At 43.5% G+C, this 17,066-nt stretch overlaps 1 protein-coding gene across 3 annotated transcripts in view; it reads left to right on the plus strand.

Annotated features, from left to right (window-relative positions):
- The first annotated feature begins 2,621 nt into the window (after nt 1–2,621).
- RIPOR2 (RHO family interacting cell polarization regulator 2) overlaps nt 2,622–17,066 on the plus strand; it is a 113,952-nt gene continuing 99,507 nt past the window's right edge. Inside the window, exon 1 of one of the 3 annotated variants that reach the window (XM_075921135.1) lies at nt 2,622–2,991. In XM_075921135.1, the coding sequence (XP_075777250.1) occupies nt 2,931–2,991 (61 nt within the window). In that variant the 5' untranslated portion in view covers nt 2,622–2,930. The remainder of the gene's footprint in view (nt 2,992–17,066) is intronic. The other 2 variants (XM_006134000.4, XM_075921134.1) reach the window with 2 other exon arrangements.

Consider the following 17,066-nt stretch of genomic DNA (forward strand, 5'->3'; position numbering starts at 1 on the left):
AGACAATTGGAGTTTTACTGTATTTTACTTTGCACTTATCAACACTGAATTCCATCTGCCCTTGTGTTGCTCCTGGATTCCAATATATCAGCATTGAAATGATATTACTCCACATTCCTCACCACCTGCATCACCCAGTTTTGTGAGATTCCTTTGCAACTCTTTGCAGTCAGCTTTGGGCTTCACTGTTTTGAGAATTTTGCCACCTCGCTGTTTTCCCCTTTTCCAGGATCATTTAAAGGTAAGTTGAACAGAACTGGTTCAAGTGCAGATCCCTGGAGCACACCTTGTGGCACTTTGTTTACCTAAAAGGTCCATAGCCACTGAGCCTCACAGCTCCCAATAGCTCCATTTCCAGCCAAGGCGTGCCGACTAAAGCCCCCCGCCCCATCCCTTGATATTTGTAGCAGGATGCTGCTTGCTGTTCTCCTTCCTGTCACTGTGTGTGTGCCTTCCCCAGCTTTGGGGGTGAAATTGACCAGATGCCTGTCTCCCTTTTAAAAGTGGGCACAAGGTCAAGTTTGACTCATTTGCTCTTGGATTCCAGTATATCAGCATTGAAATGATATTACTCCATTTTCGTCACCACATGCATTGAGCAAGCCCTTGGATCCTTTTGGTGAGATCTTTGATCTTCTCACCATGTGGGGAGAAGTGATGACCACTGCAGAACAATAATACTGTTCAAGGAGATCTCAAAGTAGATACCCAAAACAGATCACAACTTGGGTGCCCTCCATTGCCATAAAAAGGGCAAACAGCTAAGCAAAATATACAGAGCAATCAGCAAAGACCTGTCCTTTGTATGAAGGGTAGACAGGCTTTTTAATCTAATTCCCTTGTGGAAACTTGAGGCCCTGATGGTGAGGAAGAGTCACTGGAAGAGGAGGAGGACGGGGAAGAGACTCCCTCAATAGCCAGGACATAGGGGGCTGTAGAAGAAACCAACTTGATTCTCAGCCTGCCACATACAGGGCCGGCTTTAGGCCAATTCGTCCGATTTCCCACTTGGGACATTGTTCCCCTGCCGCGGCTGGTGGGGGCGGAGAGAGCTGGGAATTTAAAGGGGCTGTTACTGTGTGTGTGTGTGTGTGTGTGTGTGTGTGTGTCTGTCTGTCTGTCTGTCTGCGCGCGCGCACAGTGGGTTTTTGTTTTTTTTTCCGCTTTTGCTCAACAAAAAATCCTGGCTGCCGGGGCCCCGTCGAAACTGTTTGAATCGGGCCCCGCACTTCCTAAAGCCGGCCCTGGCCACATAGGTGGTAGACTCTTCAGAGCTTGTCAAGGGAGCCTTAGAAGATAAGTGTGTATTTTCTATCAGTACAGCTTATTATTATGCTATATTGCTGGGCTAACTTCCACTCTGGGTGACCAAAAACTGCTGCCATTTTGGACAGATGTGAGCTAAGAATTGTGTTTCATGTTTTTACAAACACTATGAGCAAAATGTATGTTTTATTTTTGTCTGATATGTACTGGCATAGCTTGTGTAATGAAAACCATGGAAAAGTTGCATAAAATCTGCAGTGCATGCGCAGTACACTGAAGAAATGCAGGTTTTCAAAAGGAGTAGGATTTCACATAAGTATAAAAGCACAAAGTATAAAAGACAAAATAAAGAGTGCAATAACATGCCACTGCTACCAACCATAAAAGCAAGTGTGCTTTAAAATAGGCAATTATTTAATCGTTCTTGCATTCATATTTGCTTATAGCTCACCTAGGAATGGGAATGAATTACTGTTTAGTGATTTTATCATTATTGGGCCTGGCAGAATGGTACTGTATTAACAAGATGAAAGTCAATTGGAATTCACTGTCTTTGCAATAACAAGAAGTCCTAATAGGGGAAAAAAAAGTGGGATATTACTTCTCCCAAGCCTCAGTTCTGCAAACAGGTATAAATAATTGTACTCAGGTGAGTAGTCCCACTGAAGTCAATATAGGCTTGAACCTCTAAGCATAAGACTCCCACGGACTCCAGGAGTGAATCTACTTGCTTCAATAATTCAGATATGTTGCTACTGAGAGAACTGACATATTGCAGATATAAACCATCAGAAAAATCAGCAGGGCTGGGTTTTACATTAAATATTTTGGATATCCAACCTGAAATGAGATTTTGCCTTTATAGGTGTTTTAATTTTGTACACATGCTCAGAGCTTGAAGGTGGTTAGTATCTGGGGATGGGGATGCACCACAAGTGGTGACTCAGGGACAGGACTACTCATTTTTAAAGTTACAGGCTAACGTCGCTACTCCTTTGAGACTTTTTAACTACAAGATAGTATGTCCCCGTGGTACAGACACTAGTGCGTTTTTTTTAACGAGACCAAAGCTGAGTTCAGGGTTAACTATATCTATTCAGCATGTACACACTTTCATTTTCAAAAAGGAAGAAAAGAGTGTTATCACTGCTAATATGCTAATTTAAAAAATGTCCACTGAACACACAGCATTAATAAAACATGGTGGTATAGTTGAATTGTCCCTGTAGCGAAGTTTGAGAAAGGTGAATGCAAATTACTCCCCGCCGCTATCACTGTCACCAAAAAACATTCACATTCTTATGCAAAAATACTCCCATGCTCATCTCTGAAATAACATGTGTGCTAGACTTTAACCCAGTGTTCACTGCAATCAGGCAATGAACGCAGTCTGCATTCTGAGCCTGTTCTGTCTGCGTCTCCCCTCTAGCTTCCTTCTCTCTCAGCAAAAAGAAATACCCCAACTCAAATCCAATCTCAAAGGCGATGGCTAAAAACAAGCAACCTTATTCATATGAATGAGGCTGTTTTCGTGAGTGTAAATGCGGAAGCTGCCACCACCAAAATATTTAGGAAACTGGTGAAAGGAAATCGCCTCCTTGTAGCCTAGAAACTAATTCAAGCATTCAGCTTGGTAGCAGCTACTTCACTGAGCTGTGGCCACGATGCAGCACCTAAAGGAAGATCTGACTACTCATGAAGAATCAGATGATGTCTTCTGTGAAGGTAAAGAGCCTTTTATTAAGCGGAACTTCTTAATATACTGACTGAAGGCCATTTGCAGCTTGTATTCTCTTTTCTGTGGTAAAAGTTTAAGTTCCCCACTGGCTCAGGACAGCCGCAAGGCTCACAGTGATAGGTTGGAAAAAGTCTTTCTTTCATTTTCTTTGTAAAATAATGGGAACAACAGCTTTGTGGGTGCAATACAGTGAGGGAGATTCATATTAACTAGGCAGGCAGGTTACACAGCAAGGGTGTTAGTTTGAAGGGGGAGCAAAAACAAAAGTGCATTCTTTGCTTCAAAAAATTGCAATCTGCAAAAAAAGCTACTGCAAAAGGGACCCGTCCTTAGTGATTGATACTGTACTGTGGGCATGATTCACCATGGCCCTAATTTTAGACTGTCACAGGCACCAGTGCCAGGTGTGTGCAAAAAGCAAGGAAATGATTAAACCCCCACTTCTCACTCACTCTCCACTGGTGTAAGGGATTATACCAAATGGAAGCCACTGAGAATCAGGTCACAGATTCTCACTCTTCACCCTCTGCTCCCCACTGGCATAGAAATAAAGGACTTGATCCTGCAGATGCCCTCCCTGCACGGAATTCCTGTGTTTTCCACAGGAGTTCAAGGCACAGAGTGTTTGCAAGACTTTAAACTCAGTTGTAATGTAGTTTCCGCAAACTCAGTTTAAATAGGAATTTGACTGGTAACTTGAGATGAGGCCAAACCAAGATCTTTTAGCCTGAGTAAAGACTAGAGCAGAGGGGAGAACACACTGTAAAATCCTGCCTTCAGTGACGTGCCACCCATATTTCAATAGGTTTCCCACCCCTTATGCTGTGACGTATCTGGGGTGACCCTGCATCCCGTTTAATGGGACAGTCCTGTATTCAAGCCTGCTTCCAGGTGGCCCACCTTTTCTAAAAAAATGGGCAAACTGTCCAGTAATTTTTGCTCCCCCACTGATCAATCAGCAATGAGTGCAGCGCCAGCTACCACTTGTTTGCAGCCAGCGGGGGAATGTGGGCAGGCAGTAGCAGGCCAAGGAGTGCATGTGTTGGCGTCAGGCTGGGTCAGAAGAAGCAAAGGAGAAGAGGCAGCTCTTGTGTAGGAGAAGGGGCAGCCCTGCTGGATGAAGGAAAGTAGGAAGGTGTGTCACCTGAAGCAGAATAATGCTTCTCCTCTCCCTCCCTTCTCCAAACATGTCTATTAAGATCCACAGATACCTACAAATGTTGAAGGTCGGACCCACTACAAAATCCATCGTGTCCTAGAGAAAAGAATTAGGAGGAAATACAAATTCCATGTTACCAGTCTCCAAAGGGACCTATGTCAGCATGCATGCATTTACTAGAATTCTGTGTTCCTGTGCAGTAATGGGATACTGCAAATACCTATAGCTTCATAATTATAGAAAAAAGATGTCCAAAATTTCCCTTTTTATGCTGTGATGAGGAATTTCTATCACAGGCTAGAGAGGTGACCTGCAGCACATGGTGTGACAGCTAGAGTTCAGCCGGAAGAGGTATACAAATATAGATTTTTAAGGACAGAATGAATCACTCTGACCATCTGGTGGGGCCACTGGCCCAATACAGGCTGTAGGGTTTCTCTGAACTAACTGTGGTTTCAAGCCCAATAACTGTGGTTGAATCAGATCATAACTTACAGAAAGACATCCAATCCTTTTTTTAAAGATTTCCAATGGTGAAAAATATACACCATTTGGTAAATTGTTCCAGTGGCTAATCAATCACCCTCACTGCTAAAGATCTGCATTTTATTTTCAGTCTGAATTTGTCTAGCATTGTCTGTCTAGCAAGAACCCTCTATTATCAAATTCTTGCTCCCCATATAGGGGATCAAGTCACCTCTCAACTTCTATTTGGTAGGCTAAAGAAGTGGAATTCTTTGAGCCTGTCACTATACGCCTGGGGTGAGCAAGACAGCCACTGCAGGTTGGATCCGACCTGCCAAGCCAGTTGATCCATCCAATGGTCGTCCTGCCGCTCCCCCACCCCAGGCTAATCGAGACCTGGGTACAGTGGGAGCACACAAAGTCTCCTTCTGCCACCGGGGCATGCGACACCTAGAGTGAACCACCGGCTATTCAAAACAGCTGTCTTGCCCTCCCCTGGATTATAGTCACAGGCTCAAGGAATTCCATCTATTTAGCTTATCAAATAGAAGGTTGAAAGGTGACTTGATCCCCTATATGGGCGGTTCTTTCTAGGCACCCCGTGCTTCTTGCAGGGTGGGGGTAGGGGACTAGAGATTTCAAGCCTGATTGGCTTGGGGGCGGGGTGAGTGTGCAAAATCTCCGCCCGCCACCAGGGGCGGTTCTGTAGGTACTGGAGGAGGGGGGGGGGCAAAGACTTTATGCACTTCCCCCCTCTAGGCCAATCAAGGTCTGTGGGGAAAAAGCATGGGGGTGGCCCCGCCCCTTCTTCCTGAGATCCCATCCCTTCTGGGGAAGCCCAGGACTACTTCAGAAATTTGTGAAGTGCCCCCCCCAAAAAAAAATTATTCCCCACCCTTGCTTTAAGCCATATTTTCCAGTCTCAAATCATTCTCATGGTTCTGGCCCCACTCCAATTTATCAATAACCTTCTTGGCAACCTTCTGGACATAGTATTCCAGTAAGAGTCACTGCTGATTGTGGTTAACAGGACGGCTATGTCTACACTGGCATGATTTTCCAGAAATGCTTAAAACAGAACAGTTTTCCGTTATAAGTATTTCCGGAAAAAGCACATCTACATTGGCAGGATGCTTTTCCGGAAAAGCACTTTTTCCAGAAAAGCGTCCGTGCCAATGTAGACGCACTTTTCCGCAAAAAAGCCCCGATCGTCATTTTCGCGATCGGGGCTTTTTTGTGGAAAAGACTACTGTGCTGTCTACACTGGTCCTTTTCCGGAACAGTTTTCCGGAAAAGGACTTTTGCCTGAACGGGAACAGGATAGTTTTTCCGGAAAAGCATTGATGATTTTACAGTACATCGTCAGTGCTTTTCCAGAAATTCAAGGGGCCAGTGTAGACAGCTGGCAAGTTATTCCGGAAAAGCGGCTGATTTTCCGGAATAAGTGGCCAGTGTAGACACAGCCCTGTAGTGTTAACAAAACTAAAAAGGAGTCCGCTTTGTTTTTTAGTTCTAGGGGCCACAATAAGATAGTAAAAGACATCTGCTCATCCTGATTCCCCCCCCCACCTCTGACTAAAGATGGTTAAGATTCTCATCTTGTGACAACGGCAGTATTACTTGTAGCAGTGCATTAAGCTCAGTGTTTTAAGTAGAAATGACTGCTTCTTTAATGATGGTATTTTTTAAATAATTAAATCAGGGAAATTTTTCTGCACGGTTATGTCCCTCTTTTTTAATTAAAGATCTTTGATCTGACTTTCCCCACTCTGCCTTGATGCCAGCCTAACTGATTTGCATGGTTGACATTATTTCGGGATGGATAATAAAAGCAATGAGAAAATCAGGCCACATGAATTAGAAGCATTTAACCAGCCTTCTGAGAAGAGAGCAAGGTACATATGGGCCAGTGAAACAACTTACTAGATAAGTTCAGACAACATTTCAAGCTGCCGGAACAAGTGTCTTGTCAACATTTAAACCAAAATTTCCTTTCCTTCTTATCAGCTTTATCTAATATTTATAGTTCCTTGTCTCACTTTACAGTTCAGTAAGAAAATATAAGGGCTGAGTGTCAAATCAAATTATTAAAGTTATAAAACAAAGTGAGAATGATTAAAACATCATATATAACTTTATCCCTTTAACATTCAGTGCACAGTTTCACAGCCTGCTGTGAATGCACACCCACACAGACACATGCTAACTATGTTTTTGTGGTTGATGTATTAAAGGTGTGGCACTCAAACCCACTAGGCCAGGAAGTTGAGAGTTAAGGCTAATGCTTATCTCATGTTTGTGTGGAACTGGATAATGATACAACAGCATGAGTTAAAGATGGAGGGTAGAACCGTTAAACACTAGAGGCTACGTCCAGGAGCGGCCCGAGGCCGGCTGCAGCAGCTGGCGCCCTAGGCGGGGCAGCGCAATCGGCGCCCCTGCCTGCACGGCCGTCAATGGCTGTGATGTCATCATGGGGGGCCCCGGCGCCCCGTGATGTCATCATCGGGCGCCTGGGCCAGCGGCGCCCTAGGCAGCTGCCTAGCTCGCCTAGGCTCACAGGCTGCCCCGGCTATGTCTACACTGCACACTTTTTGCGCAAGAACATTTGTTCTTGCGCAAAAACTTGCAGACCGTCTACACTGCACGCGCGTTCTTGCACATGTAAATTTACAGTACAGCGTCGGAAAGGAGGGCTTCTTGCGGAAGAGTTATTCGTTTCCCCACAATCAATAAGCTTTTTTGCACAAGAGCTCTTGTACAAGAAGACAGTTTGGACAGGCAATATGGATTTCTTGCGCAAGAGACCCCTATGGCTAAAATGGCCATCAGAGCTTTCTTGCGCAAAAAAGCGTCCACACTGCCATAGACGCTCTTGTGCAAAAGTACATGGCAATGTGGACGCACTCTTGCGCGAGAACTTTTGCACAAGAACTGTTGTGCAAAACAGTTCTTGCACAAGAAGCCTGCAGTGTAGACATAGCTTAGACAGTGTTAAAGTGGCAGATAAATGTTGAAAGTGAACCCTGGCTCACAGAGCTATTTAAACTGATCCCACAGAGATTAAGTCGAAATTTCAAAACGTGCAAGCTACAGGTTGCATCAGAGGAGGGCAACTGAGTTAGTCAAGAGATTTGAATATGGTTCCCATTATGGCTCCAGTTAAAACAATCCCATTTAAGTCTTTAGAACATTTTACATGCAATGTAGGAGAAGAGTAGTTATTTACCAAACAATCACCAATTTTCTTGTACCCAAATTATAGTAATTTTTCTAGAGGAAAACTGGTGAGACTGAAGTGCTCATTAAAAACTGGATGCAACAACCTGAATTGTGAACATTCGTGAATTAAAAACAGGCGGACTCTGACACAGTCTAACTTAATTGCCATTAGCCTGGCAATTAAAGGGTTCACAAGCCCAGACTTTAAAAAAAAAAAAAGGGGGAGGGTGCCTAATGTTAGTTACTAAATCTTAATTTTCATTAGGGATGTAAAAGTGTAACCGTTTAAACAGTTAACCGATGAGCATCAGCTTACTGGTTTCAAATACGGTTATATGCCAACTCCCCGGGAGCAGGGTCAGCAGCTGGCTTTACTACGGGCTCCGCAGAATAAAAGTGCTGTCACCCCACGCTGCGGACTCTGCAATATAAAAGTTACATTACAAAGCCTACAGCGCATGTAACCGCTAGGATTTTTAGTTACCTTTTTTAATTATTTAAATGATTTTTTACATCTCTAAGTTCCATTGGAAGTCAGTTCCACCCTAAATAAACAAACAACCATTGAAATGTGGCAGCAGGAGTAAGTATTTAGGATGTTAAGGTCTAGTTGACTATCCGATAAGCAAATGCTTATCAGATAGTCGAGTTGACTAGTTGCTCCCTTCCCCCTCGCCCCTTTGCTGCCTCTATCTGGTAGAAGCAGCAAAGGGGGGCAGAGAGGGTACTTCAAAGCAGAAGCGCCACACGAAGCCAGGGGGCTGTGGCTCTGTGCAGTGCTGCTGCTTTGAAACACCATGGCAGTGTTTCAAAGGGGCAGCACCGCACAGCGGATCCCAGGCTCCATGCAGCACTGCCCCTTTGAAATGCTGACATGGAGTTTCAAAGTAGCAGCACTGCCCTATCAACTAATCAAATAGTCAATGCAAAAATGCATCAGCTATTCGATTAGTAAATTACACTACACTTAACATGCTTAGTAAATATCAGGGACCCAGAGGAATAAATACACTGGGGTGTATCTACACTTAGAAATCTGTTGAACTCCTTCTATTAGCCTGTCATCACTACAATTCATGTGATGCTAGCAATGGTGGCAGTGCTATTGGAGACCAGTTGTTTGCCATTTTGCCAACAGATTGCCTAACCCTGCACATTTTTGTTCACAATGGTAACCAGTCTATAGGAGTGCTTCTATTGTTGCTAGACCAGTAGTGGGGGAGCTCTCTAAAATACTTGCTGCTGTAGACAAGATCTAATGGTGATGATCCCAGGGAACAAACCTCTTCATAGAGTCTAATTTTCTAGACACATTTTAAAAAAGAACCCTGAACTCCTATCACTGCTTCCCCCCCCCAAAAAAAACCTTAACACACACTTATTCAGAACAATGCCCATAATGACCCTCCTTCATTAAGTGATAGTATGTTGCAGACACCAAAATTATAATCAGATTACATTCACTTTATAAACAGGTAGTTGCAACACCTCCATTTTCAACACCCCAGGCTCTCCTTTTAGGGGGCCTGTCTTCCTTCCTTTCCTCTTACCAAACCTAAGAGGAAGTAACAATAACATTACAAACTTTTGTGCAACTATTTCTGTGCTGCCCTGAATTCCAATAAACTGTTTGTGAAAGTGACTCTCCTTTCCTGCTTATTTCATGGTACTTTCTTCACAGTGCATACTCTGAAGTTTAAAAATCCCAGTGTTGGGTCACTATTCTATTAAATTGGAACTCTTGGAACCCAATGAATCCAGCAAGCGTCCTCAACTCAGAAAGAACCTGAAGTTTTCCCTAAAGGGTTCTTTAAAACTTCCCATTATGGAATAGTCCTTTAGAAGATGACTGCCTTTCAACAGGGCTATTTGAATTACTTTATATCCCCCTCCTGGAGAAATCTGTAGGATGTTTCAAAATCCTATGGAAAGGTTTCTGTTACCTATTACATGCAGTAGGTTTTCAGAAAAAAATTCTGTAGCGCCCTATTGGAGTTGTTCCTATAAATTTCTGTACAACTTTTGCACAAAGCTCTTTATAGTGTGAGAATAAAGACTTGCTAGCTTAGTTATAGACTCTCTGGAATTAATGCACTTCAGTATTTTCATGAATAATTTGGATATTGGAGTGAAAAGTGTGCTAATAAAACTTGTGGATGACATCAAGCCTGGAGGGGTTGTAAGCTTTTTCGAGGACAGGATTAGAATGGAAAACAACCTTCATAAATTGGAGAATAAAATTAAATAAAGATATGTGCAAAGTACTTCACTTAGGAAGGAAAAATCAAATATACAACTACAAAATGTGGAATAACTAGGTAGGTGGTAATAGTGGCTAAACAAAAAAGTGAAAGAAGTGAGAAGCAAAAAGGCATCCTTTAAAAAGTAGAAGTTAAATTAAGCAAAGGAGATTTAGGTTAAATATTAGGAAAAGCTTTCTGACTGTAAAGATGATTAAGTTCTAGAAATGTTTTCAGTGGAAGAATCCCCATCACTGGCTATTTTTAAGAACAAGTTAGACAAAAATATGTCAAGGATAGTCTAGACCTGCGTTTCTTAAACTTTTTGAGGCCACGGAACACCAAACAATAATTTTTTTTTATGCAGAACACCTATGAAAATTTTCTTCAAAAAAAAAAATTAGTTGTCAGACAAAAAAAAGACAAAAACAAAGAAATAACAAAAACAAAGAAGAGGTCACAGCACACCTGCGAGTTGTTCATGGAACACCTGTGTTCCACGGAACATAGTTTAAGAAACACTGGTCCAGACCAGTGTTTCTCTAAGGGTACGTCTGCATTGCAACACTACTTTGAAATAACGAGTGCTATTCTGAAATAACTTACTCCGCATCTATACAGCAGGCAGTTATTTTGAAAGTGTTGAAATACTGTCAAGCTGGAGGACTTCTTACTCCCACTCCTGTAAACCTCATTGTATTAGGAATAAGTGAATAAGAATAAGAGTGCCCTATTTCGAAGTAGGTACAGTGTGGACGTTCCCTATTTCAAAATAAGATACACAACTGATGTAGCTCAATTTGCGTAGCTTATTTCAGTTTAAGCCTTGCAATGTAGACATACCCTAAGTGGGCTGGGATTTGCTTTGGGAAAGCCACTAGCGGGCCCATGCTGCTTTGTTTACCTAAAGGGTCCATAGCCACAGAGCCTTGTGGCTCCCATCCGCTCCAGTTCACCATTTCCTTTGGCTAGAAATGGTGAACCAGTGCCAATGGGAGCCATGAGGCTCCGTGGCTATAGACCCTTTGTTTACCTAAAGTGGTGCAGGCCTACTAGTGGCTTTCCCAAAGCAAACCCAGAGCTCACTTTGAGAAATACTGGTCAAGATTTACTTGTTCCTGCCTCAAGGACTTGATGACTCCTTAGGTCCTTCCAGCCCTATATTTCTATGATTCTATAATTTTTATTCTTCATTCTTATTTCACTTATGCTCTGCTGTGGTAAAACCTTAGTTCTAGGATACAGATGGGCCTGAAAATGATCTAAAAGGCATGTTATTGATTAAAGTGTGTCATTGTTAAAAAAACCAGGATGTATAAAAGTAATCTCGCTAAGCGTATTTTCACAGACATCTGAATAGACTGAGAAAAGGATGATTTTTGGACCTTTTAGCATTATAGAGCGTCACCATTACAGGAAAGTGAGCAAGGTTTTTCTGTTGGACCTCACATTTCACCAGCAGAACTCTGATCTAGGCTCCAGTTGCTGCATCTTTGTTGCTGGGGATGATGCAAAAAGCCAGAAAGAACAAACTAAATTCCTCTGCTAGTATTTGGAAAGAATCATCCTATAGTTTACAAACTGAATGAATGTGGGAGTTTTCTTTGAGTCAGATCTCCATTCAGAAGTCATAGGCTGTGTCTAGACTGGCAAGTTTTTCCGCAAAATCAGCTGCTTTTGTGGAAAAACTTGCCAGCTGTCTACACTGGCCGCTTTGAATTTGCGCAAGAACACTGACGATATAATGTAAGATTGTCAGTGTTCTTCTGCAAATACAATGACTCCCCCGTTCAGGAAAAAGCCCTCTTGCGCAAATGCTTTTGCGCAAGAGGGCCAGTATAGACAGCTGAGAACCGTTTTGCGAAAAAAAGCTCCGATGGTAAAAATGGCGATCGGGGCTTTCTTGCGCAAAACCGCATCTAGATTGGCACGGACACTTTTGCGGAAAAAGTGCTTTTGTTCAAAAGCATCCATGCCAATCTAGACGCTCTTTTCCACAAATGCTTTTAACTGAAAAACTTTTCCGTTAAAAGCATTTGCGGAAAATCATGCCAGTCTAGACGTAGCCATAGCGAATAAGTGTGCAAACCCACAGTATAGTATTTATAATTACTTTTTTGACTGCAAAAGTCCTTTTGAGCTATTTAGATGGGTTCTGATTAGCCTCTTGCAGACAGGGACACTTTAAATAATTCCACAAAACCAGAGAGCATCTATAAGATCTTCTTAAACACTTCTTGACATTTATGATGAATGATGCCTGGCAAGTGCTGCGATTTGTATCATAATCAAGTAGGCTGTTCCTTAATTTAGAAAAAAATTTTGAAATGTAGTGAGACAAAAGCTCTCAGAAGCAAATAAATAAAAGAAAGAAAAATATGGCTTTATAATGCTAATAAATTCACTTTTAGCACTATGTTCCTTTAAAAAAAATCAGCGCAATAGCAGGCAGTTGCGTGTTCTACTACTCTGCTCAGTCCTCTCTTTCTGGGTGGCTGTGCGCCATTTCTATTCCTGACACTTGTCATGAACCAGGAAGAGTTAGCTTAATCAGAGGCACGAGCCACTGATTAGTGCTGGGCTGGTGTCACTAATCACTTCAAATGCTGTACCGAAAATAGAACCCATAGGCCATATGTTGGAAAATGGCCCTCTCTGCCTTTAACCTCACCCATGCAGCCATGACAAAAGGCTGATTAACATGGTTTCCTTGCATTAAATATCCTTTGTTTGTTTAGCTGAAGTCCACTGCCAGATCCACTGATGGGGTATGAGAAGCGTTCTAATGTCTATTGGTGAGATGCATAGTGATCATGCTGTTTGCCCTTGTGCAGGGGTGCCAAGAGCCTCTAAGGACCTTTAGGCAAGGTGGGGGTCGCCTAGCTCCATGATCCCAGAAGTGGCAGGGCCTTGGGCTGACGGGGTTGGGGCAGAGGCAGCCAGCCCTCCACAGCACCTGGAGCGTGCCATGCTTAGGGTTGCCAAGTGTCCGGTTTTGAACCGGACAGTCCAGTTTTAGCTTTCTGTTCGGGAAACAAATTGAGAAAATGTAAATGAGAAAATATAAATGTCCGGTATTTTCTAAATAAGATGTAATGTAGATTGTGATGTAATGTCAAATGTGTCCAATATTTTTATTGAAACCATCTGGCAACTCTTAGCTATGCTGTGCCCTCCCGCCCCCAGCCCTCAGAGCTGCCCTGTGATCTGTCAGCAGGCCTATCCTTCAGTGACAAAATTTTGCCTTTCCCTCTAGGGTTGTCAGATACTTTCACAAAAAAAAAAAAGTCACTGCACCTTTAAATCGTCACACTCCCCGCTCCCCTCACCCCCGCTAGACGCGGCAGGGGAAGAATGTCCTCGCCAACCTTCTGTCTGAGAAAAACAGAAAATATTTTCTGGGTTTTTTTCTAGACAGGGGCCACAAATACCGGACTGTCCAGGCGAAAACCAGAAACCTGGCAACCCTATTTCCCTTCATTCAGAACATTAGCATTACACAAGTGATTAAACATCAGTTTCCATGAGAGAGTTGGAACCCACTAATTCCCTATTCTCCTGCCCTAGGAGAGTTCAGATCAGGGTATATAAACGGCTCTCCTGCCGTGATGTCTCTATTTAAACATTTGGCAGATGTGGTTTAGGATCATTGCTTTATAGAAGCAGAAAGGTCATTGCACTCAGCGAGGCATTTCACTCACACAGCAGTTGTGCACTCTTACATGTGCTATTTTAAGCCATGGAAATAAGCACTGACAAGTGTATTAAAGAGAAAGCAACAGTTATAGCTGAGAGGCAGGATGGTTATGAAATAGGTTCTAAATTTTGTTCTAATTAGTGTCTAAATTCCACTACCAGAGGTGTGCCTGCAGTGCGGAGTCATATTATCTCTGCTGAAGTTAGCACAATGAAGAGTGTGGGGGCGGGGCGGGGGAGAGAGGCACATAGGTAGTAGCTGTGGTTAGCTGCCCAATGGAGTCTGGACAGGTTTGTACTCAGGCAGCAGACCCAAATTAATTCCTCTGCTACCCTGTCTACACTGCTATTTTTAGTGCACCTACTTGAGAGGAACTAGTCCATGTCTGTCTATCAACACTGAGAAACAGGCTCCCAAATGCAGTGTAAACATACCCTAAATCACCCAATACAGGTTAAAAAAATTGGAAATTCTGCTGGATATTAAAAAAACTGAGGGCTGAGCTACCCAAGTGTAAACCTGGTGTAAATTCGCTGATTTCAGAGTTACCGGAGATTTTACACTGGCAGAACTGAGAGCAAAATTTGGCCTGGAGCATTTGTCACACAAGCTCGGCAGAAGTGTCTGTGATGGAAATTACCACATTAGGGATGTGCATGAACCCAATTATTTAACAGCAGGTGTCTCGTACCTGGAACTCAGCTTTGGAAGTTACATTACATGACGTGGGTCCCTTCGGAACGTCTCTCAATGCCAACTTCCAGTGACAATTACTTTTCCAACAAAATCTCCCTTGCACTCCATGTTTGCCTGCTGCCTTGCCAGGGCCTGAGAGACACAAAGCACTGCAGAACACAATGTCTGCATTGTAGCACAGCACCTAGCAGTAAAGCTATGAGGTGCTATGCTTGACAGGCTGCTGAAGTGTCGTGGGGAAGGTGAGGACGTGCTGTAGAGAGAGAATATGGGAGGCTCTGAGTATTTGAAGGAATGAGAGGAGCTAGAAGACTATTAAAGGATTTGAGAAGAAGCTGGACAAACATCAGCACTAAAGTCGGAATATGAAACTCTTTTCTTTTCCCTACTCCAAAAGCTAAATTCTCCTCCTTTACAATTAATTTACTAATAAGGTCCTATCAATCTAATACTAGTCAGGGCTGTATTGATGAATGCACTTTACTTCTGTAACATCCTAAAGGTATCTCACCCACAGATGACTTCCTGGAATAGCTACAACAATCATTTCACAACCTATTTACCATTGTGATCTGCATCCGATACTACCTCTGTCAGTGGTCACCAACCAGTACATCGGGATCTACTTGGTAGATCTTGGAGCCTCCAATAGGTGATCTTGACTGGTTTGGCCAAGAGGCTGTCAAGTGCCCGCACTTCAGCTGTTCCTCCCCCCATTGCTGTGCACCTCCTGCCCTTTGCCTTGGAGCTGTTCCCCTCTCTCACCCTTTATCCTATCTCCCCAGAATGGAGGGGTGGGGCACAACAGGGTTTGGGATGGAGGAAATTTGCTGGCTGCTTTTGAGAGTGGTGCAGGGCCAGGGCAGGGGTGAGCCTGCCTTAGCCCCGAGCCACCTGTGGTAAGCAGCGTCCAGCTGGAGCCTGCATCCTGAATCCCTGTCCCAGTCCTGTACCCCCCCTGCACCCAAAGCTCCTGCCCTAGCCCTGAGCCCCCCTAGATCCAGACTCCCTTACAGAGCCTGTACCCTGAACCACCTCCTGCATCCAACGCCTGCCCCAGACTCAGCTCAGAGCCCCTCGCACTCCAAATCCCTTAGCCCAAGATCAAAGCCTGTACCCCAACCCTCTGCCCCTGCCTAATGAAAGGGGGGGGAGGATGAGGGGGAGGAAGGATGGAGTGAACAGGGGCAGGACCTTGGAGAAGGGCACAAGGCCCCAAGAAGGTGGGGCAAAAGTATTTAGGTTTGAATAGATCCTGGATGGCACTTAAATTCGAAAAGTGATCTCATGCTTTAAAAGGTTGGAGACCCCTGCTCTATAGCCTTGAGGATGTCACATAAGCTGCAACTGTGTATTGATTGGGCTGCAAGTGGCCCACAAACCACAGGTTGACAATGAGTGGACTCGAGTGTTCTGAATACAGCTGTCCTGAGTGACAAAGTGGGCAAGGTAATATCTTTTATTGGGCCAACTTCTGTTGGTAGGAGGGACAAGCTTTCAAGTCATAGAGTGCTCTTCTTGAGGTCTGGGAAAGTGTCTAAGGCTATGTCTAGCCTAAAGGGTTTCCGATATCCCGGAAAAACTCCATTGTGTCCAGGGAACGTGTCTGCTCTTCCACTATGTTTTTTGCAGAAGAGCAGACACGCTCTTTCAGAAGCCCTATCTTCCTCCTTCCATGAGGAAGAAGGGCTCTTCTGAAAGAGGAGGATTTTCCAAAATTTGGCCCAGTGTAGATGGGCCAAATTTCAGAAAAGCCTCTTCCAAAAAAACTATCAGAAAAACGTATGCAAATTGCGGAGCGCATTTTGCATACCTTTTTCCGATAGATCATTGTAGTCTAGATATAGCCTGGGTGTCACAGCAAAATGCAAGGTGGAACAGATTGTTTAACATCTGTAGTAAGCCTGTACTGGAAGGGGCCATTCAAAGTGACCCATTAACACCTCTACAATTATAGGACAAAAAGGAATTTAGTGGGGTACACTTTGTTGTAATAGACCATAAATTCAGGGCAAGTCTATATTTAAAATGCTGCACCAGCACCGCTGTCACGGTAGCATTTTAAAGAAGATGCTATAAGTCGATGTGAGAGAGCTCTCCTATCAACACAGCACTGTCTATGCAGAGTAGGGTTAGGTTGTAGAAGAGGTTTATGAATTTTTTAAACTTCGAGTGACGTAGTTATACCAGTAAAGGTCTGTAATGTAGACTAGACTGCAGTGTCTCTGTTCATCCATGAATATCTAGCAGAGTAATGGTAGAAATGTAGCCATGTTAGTCTGGTGCAGCTGAAACAAAAAACAGGACTGTGTAGCACTTTAAACACTAACAAGATGGTTTAATAGGTGATGAGCTTTCGTGGGCCAGACCCACTTCCTCAGATCAAATAGTGAGGAAGTGGGTCTGGCCCACGAAAGCTCATCACCTATTAAACCATCTTGTTAGTATTTAAAGTGCTACATAGTCCTGTTTTTTGTTTTAGCAGAGTAATGTATTTTAGCATCCATGTACAACACTCTCAAAAGATGAGCCTGTTGCCCTTGAGAATGAAGACTGACAGGTCTGGTCAGATATAGAGCGATA

Source organism: Pelodiscus sinensis, chromosome 2 (assembly GCF_049634645.1).
Source record: "Pelodiscus sinensis isolate JC-2024 chromosome 2, ASM4963464v1, whole genome shotgun sequence".
Classification (NCBI taxonomy): Eukaryota; Metazoa; Chordata; order Testudines; family Trionychidae; genus Pelodiscus; species Pelodiscus sinensis.